The 24,893-nt window shown below is 58.3% G+C and overlaps 1 protein-coding gene across 3 annotated transcripts in view; it reads right to left on the bottom strand.

Moving 5' to 3' along the window:
- Positions 1–24,510, bottom strand: part of TACC1 (transforming acidic coiled-coil containing protein 1) — a 33,814-nt gene extending 9,304 nt beyond the window's left edge. Inside the window, exons 1-7 of one of the 3 annotated variants that reach the window (XM_037371448.1) lie at positions 24,429–24,510; positions 15,854–15,969; positions 7,266–8,343; positions 5,638–5,673; positions 2,716–2,776; positions 1,959–2,157; positions 294–349 (exon numbers count right to left, since the gene is read on the bottom strand). In XM_037371448.1, the coding sequence (XP_037227345.1) occupies positions 294–349; positions 1,959–2,157; positions 2,716–2,776; positions 5,638–5,673; positions 7,266–8,343; positions 15,854–15,969; positions 24,429–24,499 (1,617 nt within the window). In that variant the 5' untranslated portion in view covers positions 24,500–24,510. Of the gene's footprint in view, positions 1–293; positions 350–1,958; positions 2,158–2,715; positions 2,777–5,637; positions 5,674–7,265; positions 8,344–15,853; positions 15,970–16,624; positions 16,819–24,428 lie in introns of those variants that run through there. The other 2 variants (XM_037371446.1, XM_037371447.1) reach the window with 2 other exon arrangements.
- Between the last annotated feature and the right edge of the window lie 383 nt (positions 24,511–24,893).

The raw sequence follows: 24,893 nt of genomic DNA, 5'->3' as shown, positions 1-24,893 counted from the left end.
CGGGAGGGAGCCATCCTCTGCCAGGCTCGTCCTGGCCTGCTGGGAAATCACCACTATTTTTACCAAGTCCCTGCATGGACTTTTCAATAATTCTAGTTCTCACAGAAACTCATTTCAAAGAGGTTTTGGTAGCACTTCTAGGCTGAGCAGCAACGCGTGCCGCAGCTTCCCACCACCGCCAGGCACGGCGGGGCAGGCAGCAGCTGGGGTGCAGGGGGATCAGCCCTCCCACAGCCCCACCGCCCTGCCCAGCATCCCTGCAGGAGCGGGAGAGGGAAGCAAGAGGCACTTACAGGGAAGATGCCAGGCCCATCCTTTTCCGCCTGCTTGGAGATCTCCTTTTCAAAGCCTAGAGACAAGGAAATACAACCTTTTAGCTACCTGGAAACAAGATCCTGGCAGCACACACAGATTTGCTGGGGTGCAGGCGGATACCCCTGAGCCCCTACATCCCCTGAGCTTCCCCTCCCAAAAGGTTTCTTTGCCCCCAGCTCTTGCCCTTGCTGGGAGGATGCATCCTGCACCCCTGCCAGCCTCTCCTCCTGCACTCCCTGGAGTGGGAGCCAACACTCCCCTCTGGTGGCAGTTCAGCCGGTCCCTGTGTCCCCACAGCTGCCACCCATGCCAGCCATCCTGGAGCCTGTGGGGGAACGAGGAGGATGGAGGAAGATGCACGGGACATTCTGCACTTTGCTGGCCAGCATGGGCAGGATGCATCCCTGGAGTGAAGCCCAGCTGCTCGGGCCACTCTGGATACCACAAGCCTCAGCCCACGCCAGCTGGGCCCGGCACCCAAAGGAGATGCCACATGGCCCCTGCTATTCTCACCAGCAGCAGAGAGAAGAAAAAATCTGTCTCCTCCCTTCTGCAATGCGCAGGACACCATGCCGTCTCACATAGCACGGGAGGTAATTTATGGACCTCACTCAAACAACTGCAGACACGACTGGCTATGCACATGTTAACTGGGCACAGAAAAGTGTGTCGCAAGAGCCCAGCTAGGAAAGGAAGAGGCAAAGTAATGCTGGTGTCTGCACACCTCCTGCTGTCTCCCCCCATTCATCCCTGTGCCTGGTCAGGGGCTGCACGCCACAGCTCACAGCACCAGCCCTGCAGCCGGCCCACCCCTGCCTGGCCCTCTGAGGCCAGCAGCAATAAATAAAACCTCCCAGCCTCTCTGCTGACTGTCAGATTTTTCCTCCCTGGAGAGATAAAGGACTGTTTCCCTCTCCTGAGAGCCTACAGCTCTGCACAGCATTCAGGAGAAATGATTAATAGGTCCTTGCGCAGGGGAGAGCTGCAAACCTTCCATGCGGCCATTTCTCCTGCTTGCACCTATAACTTTGCTATTGATTAAATGTCATGTTGCTTGGCTTTTAATTATTTTTTAATGGATTGGTCAGAGAGGCTAATTACATAGGAGACGGACAGAAAAATACTGCCAGGAGCATTAGTGGAGATTTTCTGCAGCCACACTGAGATCTCCATCCAGCATAGCCCTTGTGCTGGGACGCAGAGTCCTGGCAGCTCTGCTCCTGGCACAGGCTTTGTGCAGGGCACGAAGCTGGAACACCCCAGCCAAGTGGCGTGATTGCTCAGCCCAGCCCTCATCCTGGCTCACTGGTCAGCACTGGTTTCAGGAGGGCACCCACAGCACGGCTGCATGGCAGCCTGCACCACGGGGAGGGAGCCTTGCCGGCCGAGCCACGTCCTACCGTGGGAAGGGTGCTCTGCATAAACACAGCCTGCACCGTGATTTTTCCATAATGCAAATACTGCAGATAATAAACCATTGGCAGTTTCATTATAATTTATGGTAGCCTTTAGCTCTGTCAGTGTAAATAGTGACGAAGCTGCGTCGCCTCAACAGCACCAATTCACTGCCAGAGGCTGCAGAGGTGGCCTGGGTGCATGCATGGTGCATCCCCAGAGCCAGAGGCAGTGGGAATGCTCCTCACCTGCCTCCGTGCCGTGCTTCGCTACCAGCACAGGAACATTCGAGCACTCGAAGTACTCCAGGTCATCTTCTGGCTCGCCCTTCTTCTCCAGCCCGGCCGGTTTCTGCGCAGAGGTGGTGGAGGCCAGCTTCTCCTCATCAGTGGCGTGTCCATCCCGATTTGCAATATCTGGGATTTCTGAGATCAATACTCCTTCATCCTGCAGGATCAAGGCATGCAGTTAAGTAGGACGGAGCTAATCTGTGGGGATCAGGCACCCAGGTTGCTGGACAGTCTGTAGAAGGCATGGGAGGCTTAGCATCAACCAACAAGCTGCTCCCCACCAGCTCCTCAGCAGTTTTTGGCAGAAGGAAACACATGGTGCCAGGGACAGAAGCAATCAACACACAAAATCTATTAACCTGACCACAGAGCTCAGTGTTTTGCTCACACTGGGGACAGCTCACACAAGGTCCCTAATGAACCATATGGAACAGAGAGCATTTACTGGGCATGAACAGGAACCCCACTGGGACGGGCTCATCCTGATTCAAGCACAGTCTCCCTCCCTCCCCACCAGGAACCACCCACGGGGAAGATGCTCTCCCCCCGCTGGGAGCTGCTCCTTCCAGGGAACTGGCCCTTTGGCCAGGCACGGCTGCAGGCACACAGCAGCCCAAAGCTCAGCCAGCCCAGCTCTCCCCGTGCACGCCGCTGCCCAGGCCGTCGGAGCATCCCCACGCCCAGCCAGCAGCTCCTGCGGCCAGACCCCACATACCTGAGCGCAAACATCCAGGACCAGGGGCTGTGTTTCGTATTGCTTCACCTTGCAGCCGCTCCTGCAGGGGAGACAGAAGCAGCCAGCTGAGGTGTGGGCTCACGGGGGCTGTGTGGGAGGGAAGCAGGGGCACGTGTAAGACAGCCCAAGCAAGGGGAAGCAGCCCCAGCGCTAGCATTGCACCCCGCCGCGTGCCAGCAACCCCGCTCACCAGTGAAATATCGAGGCAGAGCAAGTTTGGAATGAACGGGAGGAACAAGCAAGTAAAACACACGACTACAGAGCAAATTGGGTTTGTCTTTGAGGTGTTTATTCCTGTTGAAGGTGAAGATCTGACAAAGGACCCCGAGGTGCTGAGACGGCGAGAGATGCAATTGCCAAGAAGCTGGCAAAGACAGCTTTCCCTTGCTGCACCCTCACCCTGTGCATCCAGCATGATGGCATCCTGAGGCCTCAGTGCACACTGATTTTCTACAGGAAGGAACCATTTCCAGGCTGTCTCTGCAGCTGGCGGTTTGTCTGGGACATGTCTTCCGTGTGAGTCGGACCTGCACGGCTGGGGCAGATGGCTGCTGGGCAGAGAGCTCTGCTTTGCTTGCAGGACAGCCCCAGGGCAATCCACTCTGCCTCCAACGCTCCATCTGCCAGGTGCAAACGCTGTCCCAGGGAGAAGGGCCTGCAGGTGGGAGAAGGTTCTTGCAGGGGGGAGAAGGTTCTTGCAGGGGGGAGAAGGTTCTTGCAGGGGGGAGAAGGTTTAGCTCAGGTTGATCTTGCCAGTGGTCCTGTGGCTGGATGCTCTCCAGTGAGGAAGCTCTCCCTGGAACTTTGTTCCTCATTCCTCAAAACGTGCCATCCTGGAGTCCATCTGCGCAGGGCTGCAGGCACAGCCGCATCCTGACACACCAGGCATCAGCATCCTGGATCAGCTCTGGCAGCGGAGGGACGGTCCCGGTGGGAATGGCCATGTGTGGCACAGGGTCTGTGCCATTGAAGCCCATGGGGGCTGAGGGAGTCAGCGATGAGACGACACGCACCCCGGCATGCGAAAGAGAGCACGAGTTCTCCTCCCGCATCTCTGCACCCTCTCCCTCCACGTTTAGCAATCTCCCACGGCCCACCGCCATGCCCGAACCCCCCAGGAGACAATATTTGCTGAGCTGGAGGCAGCTCGTGTGACACTGCAGATACTCCTGGGGAGGGATCTCTGCCCAGGGACACGAGCAGAAGCTTGAGCAGGATTGCAGTGAGCTCCTCCTAGGTTTGAAGAATCCCCCCACTCACTTCACTCTCCAGTCTCCCCATCCCATTGCACATGTGTACCACCACAGCATGATGACCAGCATGGCACAGCACATGGAAATTTTGTTTGTACACTGACACACACACCTGGGTCGCACTGAAAAATCACTCTTGACTTTTTCTCCATCATGCCCTAACGCGAGCAGCTAAACCGCAGCTCACCGCGTCCTTCTCCACCTCTGCTCTGCCCCATCTCCTGGGGCCGGTGTTACCACACCAACTGGTAGCTGGTTTGCTCTCCCCCCACAACACCAAGACAACAGCTCTGTAGTTCAAGGGGACGGGGAAATGGGAAGAAGACAGCCAAGGCTGACAGCCCCAGCTCCGCGCCGCAGCCCCCGAGGACGCACAGAGCCACCCATGCAGGGGCCACCAGTGTTTACAGCTGGACAAACCCGAAGGCAGGCAGCACTGCCTGGTGCACACATGGACCCGCCGGGCTGCAGGTCCCGTGTTAAGAGACAGCATCCACTGTTGAACATCGCGCTGTACAAAGGCGGATCCATTCTCGGCCGAGACACAGATGTCAGTGCTTGAGCCCAGCTCTAATTCTGCTCGTGCACATGGCAGGCGGCACTAAGCGGACAAGAAGAGCATTGGGATGGACAGTGTAAGATCAGGAACTAAGCCCAGCACGCTTCTTCCTCCAACTCTCCTTGCACAAGAGCAGAGCCCAGATGAGGCCAGAGGGTCTGACAATCTGCAAGGGACACCGAGCATCACCGGGAGACTAAATGGGGGTAACCCCAGCCCCTCCTGCGTGCCCTCCCCACGGGATGGAAGTGCAGGCCAGCAGCAAGCCTGGGATGGCACAGCACGGGGCACTCGATATTTCACTGGCGTCCCACCGCAGGGCTGCTCATGCTGGAGGTACAGCATGGCCCTGCTGCAGCAGTGCAGGTCGCGGGGCAGCGAGCAAAGGCTGCTTTACTCAAGCCGTGCTTTCTAACCCATCCATGATCTTACAGATCAGCTCTGGCACCCCAGCTCTGGGCACAGGAGGGATGCTTCAGAGGAGAGCCTTAAGCAAATCAGCTCTGGCAGCCATCAAAGATCTAACAGAGAGCCCTGCTCGGAGCCGGCTGTGAGGGCAGAGCTCCAAGTATCTGGCACATCCCAGAGCTGGAGGAGATAGCCCCCCTGACTCTCTTGCCTCCCAGCTGATGCTTTCCACCCTACCCCTCTAGAGCAGCTGCCTCCCTGGTGGTTTTGCGTGGGAGGGGGTAAAAGACACTCTCATCTCCAGGACTAAAATCTACCCATCTTCACAGGGACCTGGACTGTACAGAAACCTGCTCCCCCTCCTTCAGCTGACGCGCTGGTTTCGAGGACTTGTGCATCATCAAAAGGTGTTGCGAGCCGGCATGCTGCAGGAGCAAGCACAGGCGCACGCCTCCGGTGCAGCTCTCCTCTCCTCCCTCGCTCCCAGGCACTCGCCAGGCTCAGCTGCCCCGGGGGCCTGGCCTGGGAGGTGCTGGGCACAAATCGGACAGCGGAGAGCACGAGTCAAAGGGCAAGAAGGAGCCTGCATGCCATGGAGACGAGTGGGGCCAGCACACACCCAGAGAAAGGACAAAAACCAGCAAAGGAAAAGAAGAAAGAAATACAGAAGAGAGTACTTACAACAGAAAACAGAGAAATTTCACTTGTTCAGTAGTCCTGATGCACCAAAGCACGGACAGGGAGAGAGACAGACAGATGGAGAGAAGAAGAGTGTGTGAAAAGACCTGGATATTAACTCTCATCTGGAGAAGCACAGCGAGTTGCCCAGCTCTGCCTTTTTGGAAGGAACACACAGATAAAGGATGCTCTGATTCTGCATTTGCTATTCGCAGCAGTGGGGTGAGATTCAACCCCAAATACCGCTGCCAGGGAGGTGACCACCCGGAGCAGCCCAGGTGACAGAGAAGGAGTCTGAAAATTCCCCCCTGCTCCCCCTCACCGCCAGCTCTTGCTCGGCTGCGGTCACACACGGGAATGCCGACTCTTAACAAACCCATCAACCCTCTGCAAAGTATTTCTAGGAGAAAAACACCCAACATGCCCCTACTTTTGCCTGCCAGGCTTTATCTGCTCTCTCTGTAAAAACCCATTCTAGTCTTCCCACCAGAGAACCCATTAGCAGAGCGATGGCTTGTTTCGGTTTTACTGCCAAATCAGCCACAAGCTCTGTGCTCCTAAAATTTCCCTTTTTAACCTTACTTCTTGCTTTTGCTTTCAACTGGCTCCAATTACCCATGTTAAGTGTAATCACAAATTATAGTGGAAAGACCCAAAATTGACTGGGCAATTATTCCCTCGTGCTACTGCTTTTATCCCCTCTGCTTTGCTTCCCTTGCCTGCGGAGGGGGGCAGGTGGAGCCAAGCCCAGCTGCTATCTCAAAGTCAGGCTGAGACCTCAGCACTGCCCAGGCGCAGGTTGGAGGGCGTTTGTGATACAACAGGTGAAATACCAAGAAAACAGCAAGGTTTAGCCGTTGAACCTGTTCCCAGAGGAGGGGAGTAATGCTGTGTACATTCCCAGGAGGCACTGTGAAATGTCACCATCTGCACAGGGGTTTTAAATAGCACAGTTCAGGAAGTAAAAAAGTACCTAAATAGTTCAGCAAGGCACAACAGGCTCCCTACCCCCTGTGCCGGTATGACAAAAGCAGTAACAACCTGCCTGCTCAGCCTCTCTTCTCTTCCCTGGTTACAAAAAGAGAAATTCAGTGGCAGCTCACAGAATGTCCCAGCAGCATCTGATTAACCCGACCTGCACCCACAAGCCCCAGAAGACCTACAGACCCCCAGGGGCACTCAGCAAACCCCACAGGCTCAAGCCCCCATTACAGGTTTGCTCTGGCTCCATGACCCCACAGCAACTGCACCTCAACCCCACGAGCTGGAGCCCCGAGGGTTCCCCAGAGAGGTGATCCTGCGAAGCCAGTCCCGGGATCTAGCCCACCCCACTCTGTCTGGGACCCGGGACACCAGTGCTGCTCTGGGACACCCACCCCTCCCATCCGCTCCTGAGTGACCGGGGTGCCGGCAGAGAGGGGAGCAGCCCCTCCGCCCGGGATGAGGGGCAGATAAAACTGCGGTGGCAGCAGAACCTGAGGTGCACGCCGGTATTTCAGGCTCGCTCAGAAGGCACAGGGACAGGAGCACCATCGCCACCGCCATCGCCACCGCTGCTCTGCCCGCGCGGGGGAACAGAGGGGGCTGCCAGCCCCTAGCTGCCCGCCCGCTCCGCGCCCACCGGCACTCACGTTATCAGGCGCGACTTGGGCTTCTTCGGGGAGTCTCTGCCTTTCACGAGATCATCCTGCACCTCCAGCGTCTGAGACTCGAGGATTTCGTTGAGGCTGTTATCGGCAGTGGGGCAGGAGTCAGCGGCGGTGCTGGTGAGGGTCTTGGTGGGCTTAAATGGATCCACGGAGTCAAAGTTATCAGGGTCAAACTGGTAAGAGCCCTTGGGGAGAGTCGGCAGGTTTGAGCTGCCACCAAAGGGGCTGAGCCCTGGGCTGTCCCAGAGCGCGGGGCTCAGCCGGGGGGAGCCCCGGGGGGGCAGTGGCTCTGTGGGACCCCTCTCCGCATCCTCGCCTGGTTTTTGGGGGGGCTCCCGGTGTCTCTTCGGCGTCAGCTTGCTGGCCAGGATCTTGCTGCCCTTCCTGGGCGTCGCTCTCCTGGCCTCCGTGCTCTCTCCCCCCTCTGTAAAATCGACCTCGGGTTTCAGGACCTGCCCTTGGGGCTCCGGGGCCAGGTCCCCCCCCAGCTCGCTGGTGCTGCCGCCAGGATGGGGGAAGCGGTGCAGGGCCGCCGGGGGGGAGCTCTGCAGCCGGCAGCCCCCTGCCACAAAGGGGTTTACGCTCTCATCGTACTGCTCAGGGTCAAACCGGTAGGATGCTGGGGGCACCGGGGTCTCCTCTGTGGATTCTTCTGTTTTCTTCCCCAGTGATTTTCCTTTCCCGAGCTGGCCCCGGCTGGGCGAGGACTCCTGGGCTACGGCATCTGCCTTCGGCTCCACCAGCCCCGTGCTGGCATCCACCACATCCTCTCCTGACATGACCCGTTCCCGGGTGGCTCTGCCCGCATGGGGCACCGGGGCCAGCTCTGCAGCAGGCACAGCGGCACAGCCAGCGTCAGCCCTGCTTCCCAGCACAGCTGGAGCCTGGGTTTCAGCTGGCGGCTGTGTCAGGGAAGAGTCTTCGGAGTTGGTTTCCCCTTTAATATCCAAGCTGGCTTTAGGGGCTCCGATCTCTGGTTGAGCCTCATCTTTGGGGTGCTTCCCAGGCAAGCTGTCCCGGATGGCTTCCCCTACCAGCAGGTCACCATGGCCACTTGGCTCTGAAAAGATAAAAGGAGCTGGTTAAACCCCCACCTGCCATGCACGCCCTTCCAGAGGGGCTTCTCTCCCCTCCTCACAGCTGCTCCAGGGTCAGATTTTACAAGAGACTCACTGACCCAAAGTTCAGCTTCCCCACCTGCCAGGATGACTGCGTAACTCCAGCTTCAAGCACCTTCTGTAAAATTTGAAGCCCATGAATGCAGGGGAGGGAACGTACATAAGTTGCATGCCAAGGGCATTTTCTGCACCACACCAGCAGACCAACCAACATCTCCATTTATGCCTTTCCTCTCCCTGCCGCTTGCTCCTACGCAGGATGGCAGCAGTGCTGGGGGGCTTTGCAAAGCCCAGCGAGGCTCCTGAGGGCCAGATGCCGGCCAGGACCAACCCTGGGGTGGCTGCTCCCAGGGCAGAAACATGCACATCCGAGCGGGAGTGGCAGTGACAGGGAGTCACTGCTCACCTGGGTGGAGAGTTAAAAATCACTGAGAGGAATTCAGGGAAGCACAACATGAGAAAAACACTGCAAGATGTGAACAAGCAGGCCCTGGGGTGAAAGGGAACGGGATGCTATGCTGAATTAATAAGCATGTCATGGGCTGCAGAGGGGATGTGGGGATCAGCCGCGGTGCCATGGTGCAGGGCTGCGGAGCTGGATGTACACCAGGCAGAGGGAAGCTGCCCAACGCAAACCGCTCCCCAGGGCACAGCTGCCGCACCGCCAGGTGCAGGAACGGGTTTGACAGCACTGCTGCTCTCCCCTGACGCCCCAGCCCTCACCCTGGGAGGGAAGGGGGGCACAGCAGAGCCATCAGACCCCCAAAGAGCAACAAGCCCAGAGGAAAGGGCCTGCCAGCAGCAGGGTGCAGGTGCTCGGAGCTGTGCGGCTCAGCACCACAGCTACCCGTGATTCACATCCTGCCCACCAGAACTCAGCCACATGCTGCCTGCATCTCTGCCTGCAGAAATCCTGCCTGCACATTTACAGCTCACCACACTGCTGTCAGAGTTCCTTAATCACAAATCCTGATCCATGACTTAATCACTATTACTCCAATCCCTTCCCCTAAATCCTTTTACTGTTTAATCTTTTCTTTGCTGTCAGAGGATGGGGAAGCTCCTTAACTACAGAGGCATCCTGAAAGCTACACCCACCAAGCACCTACAGCCAGGACCTCAGCACAGGTGTGCAAAAGGCACAAGAGGAAAACACCTGGTGTCACCTCCGCCGAGCTCATCTGCAGCTCTTCTTCCACATCTCAACCAGGGATGCTTGCACAGACTCCCAGCATAAGGCAGAACGAGATGCTGGGGTGCTCAGCACCCATCAGGGAGTGCACAGGATCCCAGCTCTTGCTGGTACCTTGCTGGGGAGGCGCAGCCCAGCCAGTTCCTCCAAGGGCAGAATGAAACCAGTGCTCACCTGAGGATCAAACTGGTTTGAAAACCTGGCTGGGAACAGCAGCACGGGTGATGCAGAGCTTGTGCAGGGGAAACCGGCCTGTCCCCCTCCACTGCTGCAACACTGCCCTGGCACATGGGTGACAGCCCTGGAGGGGGACCATGTCAAGCGTGCCCGTGTTTTGCAGGAAGGAGGTCTGGCCAGCGGATGCCAACAACAAGCTCCCACAGCCCCACATGCACCCACAGCCCTGAGCGCATCTCCCTGGAAAGGCTGTTCCTGTCGCGGGGCATCTGCAACCAGCTCACGTTTGCTTGTGATCAAGCCAGTCACAGGCTGGCAAAAGAAGAAAAGTGAATCAGGCAAATATCTGGTCCCAGGGCTAATCCAGGACACTGAGCCAACCACCCTGACTCAGCTGATGGCTCGTGGTTTGCATAATTGATCTCCAGGATGCTAAAAGCCACGGAAATGAATCATGAGGGGCTGTGTGCTCCCTGAGATGGCAAAAAAGCTCCCTCCAAATAGATGTGGTCTTGCTGCCCCAGAAAATGCATCAGTAAACACAAATCCAGTGGATACGTACTTGGAGTGCAGCCAGAAAACAGTCCAAGGCAGCGCCTGCCAGGTCTTTCCATAATTAGGAACCAGGAAAACCTCCTTAACAGACTCAAAAAAATTGTTTATTACACTTGCTGTGCTGCTCAGATGTTTTAAACCTCACTGAGACAGCCCTGAGTAGAACAGACTTCAAAGTCAGGGCAAAAGGCACCTTTTAAATGCATTTTACATTCCCACCAGAAGGTTTTGCAGCTGCCGTTCTCACAGACATAAGCCCATCCTGGTTTCTAACCCAGGCAAAGAGCAATTACTTCTTGAATAACAAGCAGCCCGCACGCAAACCACCTCTCCTTGCTGTGGATGCCTGCAGGGCCGGCAGAGAAGACGGGCCGGCGCATGTGATCATCACCCAGAACAATCATTGCTTCACAAAAATTAGAAGAACCACCCGCCCAGGTCTTCCAATTTTGTGATTCACTCATTTTCTGCACCCAAGTCAGCTCTGCTGCTCCACTCCCTCTGCCTGCAGCACAGCCCGCTCAGCCAGTCTGAGACCTGAGGAACTGGAATATACTGGGAGACAGAAGGTGCGGGGGAAGGACAGCTGAGGAGTGCACCTGCAATTCCGGCAATCTTCTGAAGTAGGACTGTCCCTCCCCCAGGCTTGGTGGGGTTTTTCCCCTTGTCTGGAGAGGTCCCAGGTATGAGACAGGTATTAATCCCTTGTGCGAGTTAACAGCCACGCTCAGTGCGACAGCCCGAGGGAACCAAGAGGAAGGAATAGGGGTGGCGAGGAGACTGCCACCTCTGCCAGAAGAACCCTATTCCTGCCCTCCCCGCACACTCATGTAATGCCCCTGAGTCCCATTTTCAGCCCTGCTTGGGCTGAGGTATTCACCTCCCTGGGGGACCACAGCCTCAGGGGCTGAGGCCACCCCGGGATGGGCTCGCACTGGGACAGAGATGGCTCCGTACAGAGCAGAAAGGCTGGCAAAGCTTCAAGGTCAATGGGTTCTCTGGAGAGCACTGCCAGGATGAAGACTGTGCCGGTTTGCAGGGCAGAGCCCTTGCTGTTGGACCTGCCCAGACCACGGGTGCTCCTGGGGCACCACCCAGCACTTCAGCTGCCTCTCGCAGGAACGGAGAGCCTTGTCTTGCTGATGAGAACGGGACAAAACCCCCTCCTGGAATGGTGATGGCATCCCAGGCAAACCCACCCTACATGGGTCCTTCAGCCCAAAAAGGGCTGGGGGGACAGCCTGGCCCCAAGCCCCCCAGCCCCAGCCACGGCTCCTCCTCCTGTGTGTTTCCTCTGCCTCCAACACAGCCTCCCATCACCTGCCAAAACAACCCAAGCGTGTGTTCCTGCAGGAACAATTACACAGGATGCAGAAACTAGCGACCCGAAGGGCCTCAGGGTGCTTGAGAAGAGCCAAGGTCTGCCCTCCAGACCCACAGCTGCCCAACTCTGCTGGGCACGAGCATGGTGATAACCTCGGTGCAGCACTGCCTATTCCCAGGGAGTCCTTCCCAACCGCTGTGAGCTGAGCTGCACGCGGCTCTCCCTGCTCCTCCACAGCCTCTGCATGCATTTACATCCCAGAGTGAGCGCAGCTCCCCACCACCCCCGTGCAGTCATGCTGGAGAGCCGTCGCGCCAGCTCAGCACACGCTCCCTCTGCTCACGTCTCCTGCCAGGGAACCCAGCCTGCAGAAAGAGCCAACGCCTGCCCATCCCGGCCGCCTCGCTGCCCTAACCCTCCTCCGGGACCAAACCGTGCTGCACGCCCCTGGGTACCCTGGGAGAAGGCAGCCAGGCTGCCATGCATGCCGACCCACCGCACGCAGCTATCCCCTCAGACCAGCCCTTCTCGCAGGCATCCCAGCGAGTGCCTCTCCGACGCATCCCGAGCTCTCCAAGGTGACCCTGAGCTCTCCCGTTTCACCTTGGGCACTGTGCCCTGCAGGTGGGGACATTCTACTCCCGACATGAAAACGGGCACTGCCAGCAGCACGGCAAGCTCGGTGACTCCAGGATCCATCCCAAATAGATCTGCGAAACAGCACTCTGGATCCCTGAAAACAGCGGTTGTACCGGCAGTGCGCAGAGTGCAAACCTGCTTCTGGTCCAGCCAGCGTATGTGGAGGGATAGTACAAAGTGAAAATGGAGATTTTATACTCTCTAAAGAAAAACATACAGACAAGACAGTCTGGCACTGCAGTAATAGGCGTGTTGTGCGTGTACATTATAGTTGTTATTATGCTTGTCTTCCTTGGGCTGAAATTAAACACAAACACCAACTAACTAAACAGCTTTCCTAGATGCCACCCCTTGCTCCCTTAAATGAATCAGAAAAGCCTGGCAGCAGCAGCGCTGCGATGCAAAGGCTCCGCGCCCTTTTCATCCCACATACAGCAACCAAGTGAAGCAGCAATGATCCTCTGCACAGCCCTGAATGCCAAACGCCGGCGAGAACAACCCCTCCACTATCTGCAGCCTTTGGTTCGGCTCATGCTTTGTGCACAGCCTGAGTCACACATTTCTCCCTTTCCTGGCTCGCTCGCACACGCAGGCTGAGCACAGGATATCTGGCTGGTGCATTCAGCTTCGGCTTACGTAGCTAACGACTTTTTTCCTCTTTTGGCTTTCCGCTTTTGTTTAACAGACGTTGGTCTATTTTTAAATCTATTCTGTTAAGAATTAGCATACCGGCAAACGATGCTGCCACTAACGCACCGGAAAACACGTGCCCTGCATCAGAGTAACAGAAGTAAAAGCTGATGAGCCTGCTCTGTCACTGATGGTTCCATATTTGTTGCTGCTGGTTTCCTTGCACAGAATATCTTCTTCTCACAGGTGACTGAAGATAACTTTAGCCTGAATGGGACAGAATTACAGCTTCCACCATCCGAGGTGGCAAGAGGAAAACTGTTTGAGTGATCCTGAGTGGGCATAAAGCCTCACTCCAGCCCCCTCCCCAGGGCGATGGGACTGGCTGAATTTTTGTCCCCGAGAACACGGCTTAATGCATCCAGGACACCTCTCAGTTGCACACTGAGCGGCCAGCCCCTGGAGTCACAGCTTCTGTCATACAAATTTCCTAACCCTGTTTACTCCCAAGTAAGGGCGAGACTGCAGCTATAAAACAGATGTGTGCTTGTTCCTCCCGGTTGCTCTGAGCCCGGGAGATGCTGTGCCTGCCCACAGGTCAGGGCTCCTGCAGCTGCCCCGCTGTGCTGCCCCAGCTGCACGTAAGCACTGGCAGCAGCGATTCCCCAAGGACTGCAGGGCAGCAGCTCCCACCTTAGGCGACAGCTCGGCTGTCTCAGTGCTGACAAGCAGCCATTACACTGGATCGCCTCCGATCACAGCGTTTGTTACCGCTGCAGCTTCCGAGCCGCAGCCAGACAAAAGGGCACATGCTGCTGCAGAACAGCGTTGCAAAGATGAGGCCTTAACACAGTGATTACCTAAGGTACAGTGATTTCACATGCCAGCACACCGCAGACTCACAGCTGCACCCGGGTAATCCCTTCCCTCCACCATTTCAGAGGTGCTGAAGAGATGCAGCCGGAGCCCCGGGCAGGGATGGCATGAAGCTGGGCACAGTGGCACTGTGGGTTTGGCTCTGCTGTCTCCAACATCCCGCTCTCCACCAGCCAGCATGGAAAAAACAGCTTTTGCCAGAGATCATCCCCTCGGCCCCACAACACTGCGACCTTTGTGTGCCGGGAGCAGCCGGCTCCCTCGCTGCTGTGTCAGGCTGGCCTCGAGGAACTGCTCGACCCAGGATGCAGGGGCACAGGCACGCTTCGGGGATGGTGACACCCTGATGTCTGAGGCAACATGCTCTCCTGAGCAGGAGCTTTGGCAGAAAGGAGCCTCATACCTACTAGGAAATCCTTTATCTCCCCTCTCCCCAGGCATTATCTGCCAAAGTAATGTCTCTATCATCCCTTCTTAAAAGGAAGGATTACTCCAAGAGCTGGGAATGTCAGAAGTGTGAATCGAGTGCTCTCTCGATTAAGGCAAACAAACCTGTGTCTTCCACAGGGATGGATGGTCGGGCACCCAGAGCTATCTCAACAGGGAAACAACACTGCAGATGGGGAGCCACAGCACCTCGATAGTACCAAGGTCAGGCAGTGCTTGGGCTCCTGCATGGGGAGGCCCCAGGCTCTGGTTCAAGCTAGCACCTGAAACCAGCTAAGCAGTAAGCTACCAGCCTGCTGCTGTGGGCATTCAAGAAAAGCCCAATATTGCAAATCGTGTACCAGGGGCCCTGCAGCAGCGGGAGGCAGTCAGGCAAGAGAGGGCAGAAGATGCTCAGGATGGCGCAGCTGGGACCTCCCAGCCCCCCACGTGCTGCCCCATGCCCTGATGCCCTCCTGCAGACACCCCGAGGGTTCACAGATGTTCTGACATTGCACAGCCACCCTGCTCTGCTGAGAGAGCAGAGGAAAGCGGAGCTGTCCCCCCTGCGCTGCCCTGATAACCTCCAGCACTTAATGCAGAGGTGCCAGAGCTTCAAAGCCGCCTCCCAGCAGCATGAAAACAGACATAAACACCAAGACACAGACCACAACCCCAATTCCCCCTGGAGAGAAGGGTACAACAACGGCAGGAGCTGCTCCCCAAAAGGCCAAGGGTTAATGGGGAGCCGCGTTCAGAGAAGCAGCAGCTGGCGAGAAACACAAGGACAAACCAGCAACAGCACGGGACCTGCCAGCCAAGGGAACTCCCTGAGTTTTCAGCAGGTCCCTCGCAGTTTCTCAAGAAACGGGGTTTAGCAGCATCAAGCTTTTGCATCTTTAACAGCAGCTACATAGCAAAGACACCTGGCCACTAACGCCAGGGAAAAGAGACATGCAACGAAACCTCCACCACCGACCTGCCCGGGGGGAGGACAAACCCTGCACCGCGTCAGCTCCTGCGCAAGAGCCAAGGGCGAGTGGCATGCAAGGCACGAGTGGGGCAGTGCCCACCAGCCAGCAGCCCACTCCCCGCAGCTGGGGAAGTGGCAGAGGGCAATTTAACTGACAAAAATGATTTGACAACATCCCTGGTTCCTCTCAATCAATCCATCGCAGCGGTCCCGGCTCCAGTCTCTGCATCCCTGGACACAGCCTCAGCCCTGCTCGGCAGCTCACAGAGCCTGATGTGCAGAGCTCTGCCTCCTGCAGTCCTTTGCTTTCCTGGCTCCAGCGCAGCAGGAGGGTGCAACTGGTGGTGCAGGAGAGCACAATGATAATTTTGCACTGCACAGGCATGAGCCAAGGGGGGCAAACTGACTTTTCTGAGCCTGCAGTGCAGTCCCCTCCCTCCAAAGTGATTCAATAAAATCAACGTTTCACGCAAGTGAGAGAATAGCCCTTCACAGAGCACACAGCCCGGAGTACTGGCATTTGAACTATCCAGGCCTTTAACCACAAAAAATGTGGCAGGCATTATTCAAAACAAGCGACTTCTCCTCCTTGACCCCACCCTGCCTTTCCGCATCCGGAGCGGAGTGCCGAAGAGCAGAAGGTGCACGCTGGCTCTTTACCTTGGGTCCTGGCCTCGGGCTCCGGCAATCCGGGCAGTGGCTCGCAGAACTCCTTTAGTGACGAGCGGGTCGGTGTTTCTGCTTCAGGGGTCTCAAAATTACCTTTGGAGTCCGAGCTGCCGAAGGGGGGGAAAAGAGTGAGGAATTACCACTTTCAAGGCTAGCTCTGACATCCTCCACACTGCCTACATATTCAGCCAGGCCGGCTCCCAGGCCGGCTGGCCGCAGGCATCCTGCAGCAGCCGCTCTCCTGTCCAGCGGCACACGCTAGCAAACGGAAAAGGGAGAGCAGGTGAAACAACATCATGAGCATCCCCCCGCACGCCCCCAACCCTCCTCTCGGCCCAGCCACCGGGCTTGCTTCTGCCAGGTCCTTCCCGAGCTGAGCATCCACCACGGACCGCTGAGGGCACGGCAGCCCTGCCGGCATCTTCCCAAAGGGGAGGCTTCGGGGGGCGCTGCCGCCCTGTGCCCGCCAGCACCTCCCCGGGCGAGCAGCGCCCAGTTCCAGCCAGCCCCCCCCCGTGCCCCGCACCCGCGGCGCAGGCGGCGGCCCCCCTGGGCAGCCAGGCGGGTGGCAGGGACCCCCCGGGCAGCCAAGCGGGTTGCAGGGCCCCCCCCCCCCCGAGCAGCCAGGCGGGTGGCAGGCAGCGAGCAGGCAGCACGAGGGCCGGGGGGGGGGGGGCGGGGAGCACACAGGGGCGCAGCCCCACACGCCGCGCGTGTCCGTCCCCGTCCGTGGGAGCCGGGCAGGGAGCGCGGGTCACTTGCCTGAAGCCGGGGGCCGTGCCCTCCGCCGGCGCGTCCTCCGCCGCACCGCCGTCCTCCCCCTCGGGGCCGCCCCCTCCCCGCACCGCCGACCAGGTCCAGCGCGCCCACTGCACCGGCGAGAGCAGCTGCCAGGCGCTGAACGCCATCGGCCCGCTCCGCTCCCGCCGCTCCCGCCGGGCTCACTGCGGCCGCGCCGCCCCCGCCGCCGCCAAGGGCCTCCCCCGGACCGTACTACTCGCCGGCAGGGAGAGCGCCCGCCCCCGCCGCCCCCCGGCACCGCCCGGCCGGGAGGGACCGGCCCGCGGGACGCCCCTGGCCCCGCCGCCGCCCGCCCGCTGGCGCAGGGGGTGCGGGCAGGGATGCGGGGGGCGCCCCCGAGCCCCCCCCCGGGCGATGCTGCCGGGCCGCTGCGCCGCCCCCCCCGTTCCCCTCCCTTCCCAGCAAACTCCCAAATCCACCGATTTCTGCTCAAACGCGGGGCTCAGGCGCATCGCCCCCAGTGCCCCGCCCGGCGCCAGCCCCCAGCCCCTCCCGGGGTGCTGCGATCTGCCCTGCCCCCTCCCCCCCGCGCCAGGGAAGCCCCAACGCGAGAGGGCGGTGGGCTGCAACACCAGTAACACCCCCCGCGACACCAGCAGCACCCCCGCCCCGGTCTGTCCCACGCTCGTTCCTCGGGGCTGCACCTGTGCTGTAACGCAGCCGGTGGGACCGCGGGGTCCTTCCACTAGGGACGTGCCAGCAAACGCCCCGTGCTGGCCGGGGAATGCCCACCCGGGCGAGGGGCCCCCCAGGGCAGCCCCCCCGCCCAGAGCCAGGCAGAGCGGATCGCTCCCGAGGGGTTGGCAGCGACGGGAGAGGGGCAGAGGGCAGGGAAACACCTGCCCCTTCCATTTTCCAAGGAAATACCGACTTCAACAGCCCCGGCTGATGCTATATCCTTCCGTGGCAGCAAGTTTATTTATTTATTAAACTATTGTTATTTAAAAATAACAGCCAGCAGTCCCTGCAGAAATAAACACTGCCATGCTGGCCTCTCTCAGGAATCTTCCCCTTGATGAAGGCTCCCACTCCCAAATCCATTACCTCCCACACGCTTGCTGGAGAGAGGAGCATAACGTTACTGATGCTGCACAGCATCCGAAGCGCTGCAAGGAGTGGCCGGGGCTTTGGCAGCAGTGGCATTACCGGCTCCGGACAGTTGCTGCCGCAGAGCTGGCGGCTCCCCGAGCCCCAGGCTGGCTCACCCCACTGCCAGCGGCACATCCCAGGGATGACCTGGGAAAGGGCAGACAACTGTCCTGCTGCAAAACCAGGCCGGCCCATTGCAAAGAAGAGCTATTGGCCCTCAATAACCACGCAAAGTGCTTACGTGGCAGGCTGAGACCACAGCCCGATGCTTTCCTGTGAATCATCAGCCAGCTCGAGCACAAGGAATGCCTTCTCATGGGCAGAGAGGCCTCTGGGTCAGACCAGACCCGTCCATCTGGTCTGGCTGCCTCCAACACCGGCCTCTGTCAGAGGCTTCAAAGGGCTCATTCCTCACTGCGGAGCATCTCAAATAACCTCCCTGCAGGGATCCTTTCTTCCAAGCCTCCATCTGTTGATGTCCTTATTAAATATATGTGTCATTGCTGCATGCTTTTACCGTCCGGCCTCTGTCAAAGACAACCTCTTACCCCCTTACACAATGCTTCCAAATGTCCCCAGAGATACCTCTGATTCAGCTAAAGCAAAGGTGCTGCCGCCAGTTCCCACCGCAAGTCAGTGGCAGAAGCAGCTCACATGTCCTGACCCCAGGGAACGCCTTGGCCGCAGCACAGCGCTGCCCTCCACATGCCCAGGGTCCAGGGGACAAGGAGCCCTGCAAACCTCCATGCTGCTGCATGGAGGACACTGAGCAAGTGGGGACTAAGTGACGCTTATCAAAGCTGAGCCAAAAAACCAACAGCAAAAGCAGAAACTCAGCATCCTGTTGCCTATGTCTGCTGTGAACGGAAACGAGCAGCCTACCTCCCACCATCTGAAGTGGCAGAGCTGATTTCTGCAGATGAATTTTATATAAGGAAAGCTCCAGCGTGAGCTGCTCTGCAGCACCGCTCGCTGCAGCCTGAATGCCTCCTGCCTCTCCTGCTTCCCACCCGCTGCTGCTCAGATCCCCGCTGACCCAGAAGCCAGGGTGATGGCATCACCGCATTTCAGAATGGCTGGTGGCTGCCAGGGACCACACAGGGAAAGCAGAAAGGTGAACGATGTGGGAGCAGCAGCTGGCGTGAGTGCCAGTGGCAGGAGCAAGCTGCCGCTGCTGCTGAGGGGAAGGAGCTGCACTGGATGAAGGACAACGCACGGGCTGACTTCTGTAGCCCCCCCCCCTTGTTGGACAAGGGGAACTGGGGCATGTGAGCAGAGGAAATCAGCATCTTTCCATTGTGAAGGCTGCACACACACAAAGTGCACACAGCAAGGACCCCCCTGCTCTCACCCACCGCCCAGGGGAAGGAGACTGGCAGGCAGGAACAGCATCAACAGAACTGAACCACATCAGCACCAGCACCAGCTGCAACGCTCCTGACCTGCAGGGCCCTGGGGTAGGAAGATACCAGAGCAGTACAAGAGCAGAGCCTGCTTCCATTTGCTGTTTATGATGAGCAATTAAGAAAATGCCTCGAGTGGCACTTTCCAGCTTGGCACCCAACCCGGCCTGGCAACAACACTGGCTGCAAATCAAACACTGAGGAGATAACCTGACTTTGTCAGTCACACCGGTGCCTCTGGCTGCCAAGTGCTGCTTGGCATAGTCAGCAGACACATTTTCTGCAGAGAAGAGAGGACGCTGACCTGGTCAAAAAAAGACCTGCCAGCAGTTTGCATCCGCATGGTGGGCTGCAGCCTGCACACGCAGCAGCTGGGTGAGCTGTCCTTTGCACTGCACTCACCTCCCACCCTGGCCCAGGACTTCACTGTGCTAAGCACCACACAAACACAGTGGCTCAGGGCTAGACAGCAATGTACAGCCTACCGAGGTACAGCCAATGTACCCATGTACCACCTGTGTACCAATGTACAGCTGATGTGCTGACGTACAGCCTACGTACTGATCAATGTACAGCCACCCTGCCCAGGCACCCAGCCTCTCCCAGTTAGGGTCCATAAAAGGGCTGACCTGTGGGTGAAGGAGGAGGGGTTGATGTGGCAGCACAGTGGTCCCCAGCCCCAGGAGGCTCTAAACATGGGCACTTGACCTTGCATAGGAACTATTTTTCCTGGCTTTGCCTCTTTTTTAAACAAACACTGTGGGTTGCATAAGTTACCCTCCACCTGCTCTGCAAGCACACGAGCAGCAGATACCACGAGAAGGGATTGTTTGGCTCCTGCAGCCCTTTCCCTGCAGATCACCAGTCTGGGTGGCCAAGGGCTGTCCTAGTTGCTCCAGGAAGGAGAGCTGGGAGCAAGGCAGCACAGCACAGCGCCTCTGGCAGTGGCAGCACTGAATGACCTAGAAACCACCCACAGCTCACAGCCTGATTTGGCTTTCCAGGGAACAGGGGAGCAGCAGCACTCCGCTGCAGAGCAAACAGGTGGAGCCCCAAGGATTTTGGAGCTAGAAGAGCCCTGGCGTCACAGGGGCTGCAAAAAGATGTAAACCCTTGCTCACACTTCTTATGCTGACCCTTGCAGGAAGCCAGCTGCATGCAGGGATAACAGCTCTGCATCCAGATGCACCTCCTCCTGGCTGGCTGGCAGTGCCTCTGCCCGGCCTCATGTCCCAAAACACACCATGACCCCATTCTTCTCGCAGTTACCACACCTCAGGCCCCGGGAAGGGTGAGGGAAATACACTGTATTTCGGTATCACACAGCCACCCGTGCCGTGTTCGAAGCTGCAGCGCTCCAGCTCAGAGGAAGACACGCACCTGGAGTTTCCATTCTTGGCCCTTTCGTTAGTCAGGAGAACATCTATTTCTGGCTGTGGAGCTTTTCTGGGCATGGCGCAGCAAGCCAGCACTTCCATTTCTAGCTCAGAAACAGATCTTTTGTGGGTTTTCATTTTTCTTCTCGATTCCTGCCACTTTGCTCCTCCACGGCGGGGCCTTTCACTCCCCCCACGGGGACAAGCGTCCCCGCAGCCAGCCCTGGGATGGGGCACGAGGATGGCACCAGCTGTGCCCCGGTGAGAGGAGCCTCTCAGCAGGGGATCATGGAGACAGCCTGGAGATCAGCCCATGGGTAAAACATGAATACATATTTCACTGCTATATAAGTCTCCTTAAGAGCTTGTAATAAGCACTTTATCCACAGATCATTTACCTCCTCCAGAAAAGAAGGTGCAAGGTGTTCCATGAGAATATTTTTCTCTTGTTGTCTTTTACACCACCCTATTATATTTATCATGTTTTCCTTAGTTTAAAACAGGCCTATGCATCAGTAAAAAGGTAAATTGCTCTGTCATTGCATTGTGAAAAATGCAAACTTTGGGAGTTAAGGGAACTATTCACACCACAGCTTATGTGCACCAGTGACGATGTGCAGTGAATGCTGGGGAGAGAGATGACTTCATAATGTTTCCTGACCTTTGCAGTGACACTGAAAAGATTAATGCTGGTGACTCCAGTCTGCGACTCACCTGCTCAGGCCACAGACCACATCTGAGGAGAGGCTTAACCTCTTTCCCAGCAGCCCAGGTTGGAAAGGGAACCGGGCCCTAGGAAAGGGCAAGCAGAAAACCAAGGCCACGGAAGGAGTGGCAGCACCCGACGAGGGCCTTGGGGTCCGACCCTGTCATGGGCAGCAGCAGCAGCAAACCCCGGGCACGGCAGCATCCTGGAGCACCCCCCGGGTGTGGCAGTATCCCAGAGCAACCCCCGGGCATGGGAGCATCCCAGAGCATGCCCCAGTTGTGGCAGCATCCAGGAGCAACCTCCGGGCACAGCAGCATCCCGGAGTATCCCCCGGGCACGACAGCATCCCAGAGTATCCCCCGGGCACGGCAGCATCCCAGAGCATCCCCCGGGCACGGCAGCAACCCGGAGCATACCCCGGGTGTGGCAGCATCCCAGAGCAACTCCCGAGCACGGCAGCATCCCAGAGCATCCCCAGAGCATCCCCCGAGCACGGCAGCATCCCAGAGCGCCTCCCGGCAGCTCGGCGGGGCCGGGCGGGCGCTGCTCGCGCTAGAGGGCACTCCAGGATGGGATTTGCAAGGGCTGCGGAGCCTCTCCGGCCCCTCGGCAGGCGGAGGGTCAGGGCCCCGCGGCTTCCCCGGGCCCGCCGCGCCCCTCGGCCCGCCTTGCGCCCCGTCCCCGGCCGTGGATGCGGGAGCCGGGTGGGCGACCTGCGGGAGCGACCCCCGTGGATGCAGCGCGGGACGCTGCCGGGCAGAGCCCCAGCCCCTGCCCGTGCTGTGCTGCCCTGCAGCTCCCCAGCCCAAACCTCCTCCGCAGCATCCCGCAGCATCCCTGCGTGCCAGCGGGCCCAGCGCAGCCTCATACACGGAGTTTTGCAGCTGCCACAGCCACCTAACGCTTTGCAGTTGCTGCAGCTGTGTGGTGGAAAGCAGCAGCTGGCCAGACCCAACCCTGCTGGCATTTTGGGGCATGTCCCCACCATGGCGAGAAGACTCCTGCCAAGCGACAAGACAGGGTGGCAGGAGAGCAAATCCACAACAGCAAAGTCCCCGCATTGCTTTTGCTTCTCCTGACCTTGGCGGAGCCGCAGCCTCCGTACAGGTCACACGACTGAGCAGCACAATACTGAATGCTCTGGAATTCAAGACAGACAAAATGTGATTTCCTCCCACCTCGGGCTCTGCCACTGCCATCTGCTTGCCAGGGCACAGCGGGAACCTGGGCATCACAGGCTGCAGCAGCACCTGGGGGCAGCAGAGCAATGCCCAGCATGGGACAGTGCTGCTGAGCAGCTCAGCTCCCCCAGGACCCTTCACAGCCCTTCGATGTGACAGTTCCCATCGCTATACATTCCATCAAAATAGCTGTACAAAAATAGAACACAACTGTCACACATGAGCCCAGAGACCACCAACCAGCCCCTGGGCTCCAGCTGTCTTTTCCCTACCATACTGCCATGAAATTAATAAATACAAATATTTGCGGCTGCATGAAAAAGGACTGATGCAAAAATGAATGCCCTGCTATTCCTGCATTTTAACAATGACAACCACAGCTTAATCTCACTGACGCTACCCATGTGAATGCGAACTTATGCAAAGCAATTCAATAGAAACAGGCTCAAGATACACAAGTTCTAGCCTGATTTTCACACTGATGCTTTATGAACACAAGCATCTGCTTTCATCTTGCTGCTTCTTTACTCCCCTATCAACTCCTTTGTTCTGTTTGCTAAAAATATCAGTGCTGCATGGCGGGAATGTTCTTATCAGGTGTTTGCCAGGCCTTGGCTCCCTGATTTTAGTCGGGACTCAGTGATATTGGGAAATGCAGGAAGCATCGCAGCCACATAACGTGGGGTGCTGGCAGGGACGGTGGACGGGCAGTGGGGAGCGAGGAAGGTAGCTGGTGCTTGGAGCAGCGCCAGGGAAATTATATAGGGTTGGAGGGGAACAAAACAAAATTTGCTGAAGGTGATGCAAACAGGTGGGAAGGAGAAGCAGCCAAGTCCAATGGGGCAGAAAGGAGTGGCTCCAATCCACACAGTAAACAATAGAATGTTTTTTCTGCCTGGGAACACCTCTAATTTGTATTTAGGAGACCTTTGCAGGGAAATAAAGGCAGGACTCAGCAGTTACAAGGGGGATAATGCAGTTGTTTCCCTTGTTTGAACCCAGCATTTGCCAACAGAGGGATGTTTATGAGCATTTAGAAAAGCAGCAGCCTGGCTGCAGGTCACCCACCCGGTAAAGCCTGGCAAAGACTCCAGGACAAACGCAGCACCCAGTCGGGCACCAGGTCCCAACGCAGGGCCGGTGTCCCTGCAGCACGGCACAGCGTTGGTTAGAAAAAGCAGCAGCAAAGCTCCCGAGTACGGCTATCTCTGCATCACAAGGTGGCTCACTTGAAATATTTCTACGTTCCAGAAAGTGTTTTGGTTCATTTACAGATAAGATGCCTCCAGTTTCCCCTTTGATCACAGCTAGCATGCTTTCCCTTTTGTTTATGGTGTCCAAGCCGGCCTGGGAGCAGCAGCTCCCCCAGCCCCAACTCTGGCTTTCACCAGCCACGAAACCTCAGCCAGCTCCCACCTCAGCACCTGGTTTTCTAACGGCACCGCAGAGAATCACACTGCTGGGTCCCCGCTTCTTGCACCCAGGTTTATGCTGTCAAACGAAGGGGTGCCTGCGCTGCCCCGACTTCCCACCACAGCCGGGTGTGAGCTGCAGCCTGGGAAATCCCATCTGCTGGGAACGGGGATGGTGTGCTTGGCTGTAAAGCTGAGTGTGGCTGAAGGAGGAGAGGGGAGGGAGAGGGGTAGGAGGAGAGGAGAGGTGGAGAAGCAGAGAGGAGGAGAGGGAGAGGAGGAGAGGAGAACAAGAGGAGGAGTGGGAGAAGAGGGGGAGAGAAGAACAAGAGGAGAGGGAGAGGAGAAGGAGGGAGAGAAGGAGAGGGAGAGGAGCAGAGGAGAGGAAAGGGAGAAGAGAGGGAGAGGAGGGGAGGGAGAGGAGCAGAGGAGGAGAGGGAGAAGAAGGAGAAGAGGGGAAGAAGAAAAGGAGAGGCAAGGGAGAGGAAAGAAACTTTTCCCCCCAGTTTAACCAGTTAAGGCTCCGTTTTTCTCCTCCACCACCGCGGCGAGCCCCGGGCCAGCCCCGCGCGCCGCGACCCCCGCCCGCACTCACCGGCGCTGCGGGGCCGGGCCCCCCCGCGGCTCCGAGCCCCCCCGCGGCTCCCGGCTCCGGGCCGCCCCCATGGCCGGGCCGCGCTGCCGCCGCCGCCGCCGCCGCCCCGGCCGCGTCCCCGCCTCTGCAGGAGGGCGGGGGGCCCCGGACAGCGGCTCCCCCCGCCCCGCGCCCACGCACCGCCCCGCGGGACGCCGGCCGCACGGCGGGGACCCCCCGGGCAGGGCGCAGGCAGCTGCCTGCCGGGCAGCTCGGCAATGCCACCGGGGAACCGACGGGCATCCCCCCGGTTCGGCCGCGGCAGCGCCCCGTTAGAGCCGCCGCCGAGCCGCGGCAGAGCCCCGTTGCAGCCGTCGCGCCACCCCGCAGCCCGGCTCTGCGTTTCGGCCCGACGCCTGTCCTGGCTGCAGCCGCTCGCTGCCTTCATCAGCTGCCCCCGGCTCTCAGCGGCTTCTCCCACACTGG

The sequence above is a fragment of the Falco rusticolus genome, chromosome 20 (genome assembly GCF_015220075.1).
Source record: "Falco rusticolus isolate bFalRus1 chromosome 20, bFalRus1.pri, whole genome shotgun sequence".
In the NCBI taxonomy this organism is placed as follows: domain Eukaryota; kingdom Metazoa; phylum Chordata; class Aves; order Falconiformes; family Falconidae; genus Falco; species Falco rusticolus.
This window is presented reverse-complemented; position numbering and strand designations above follow the sequence as displayed.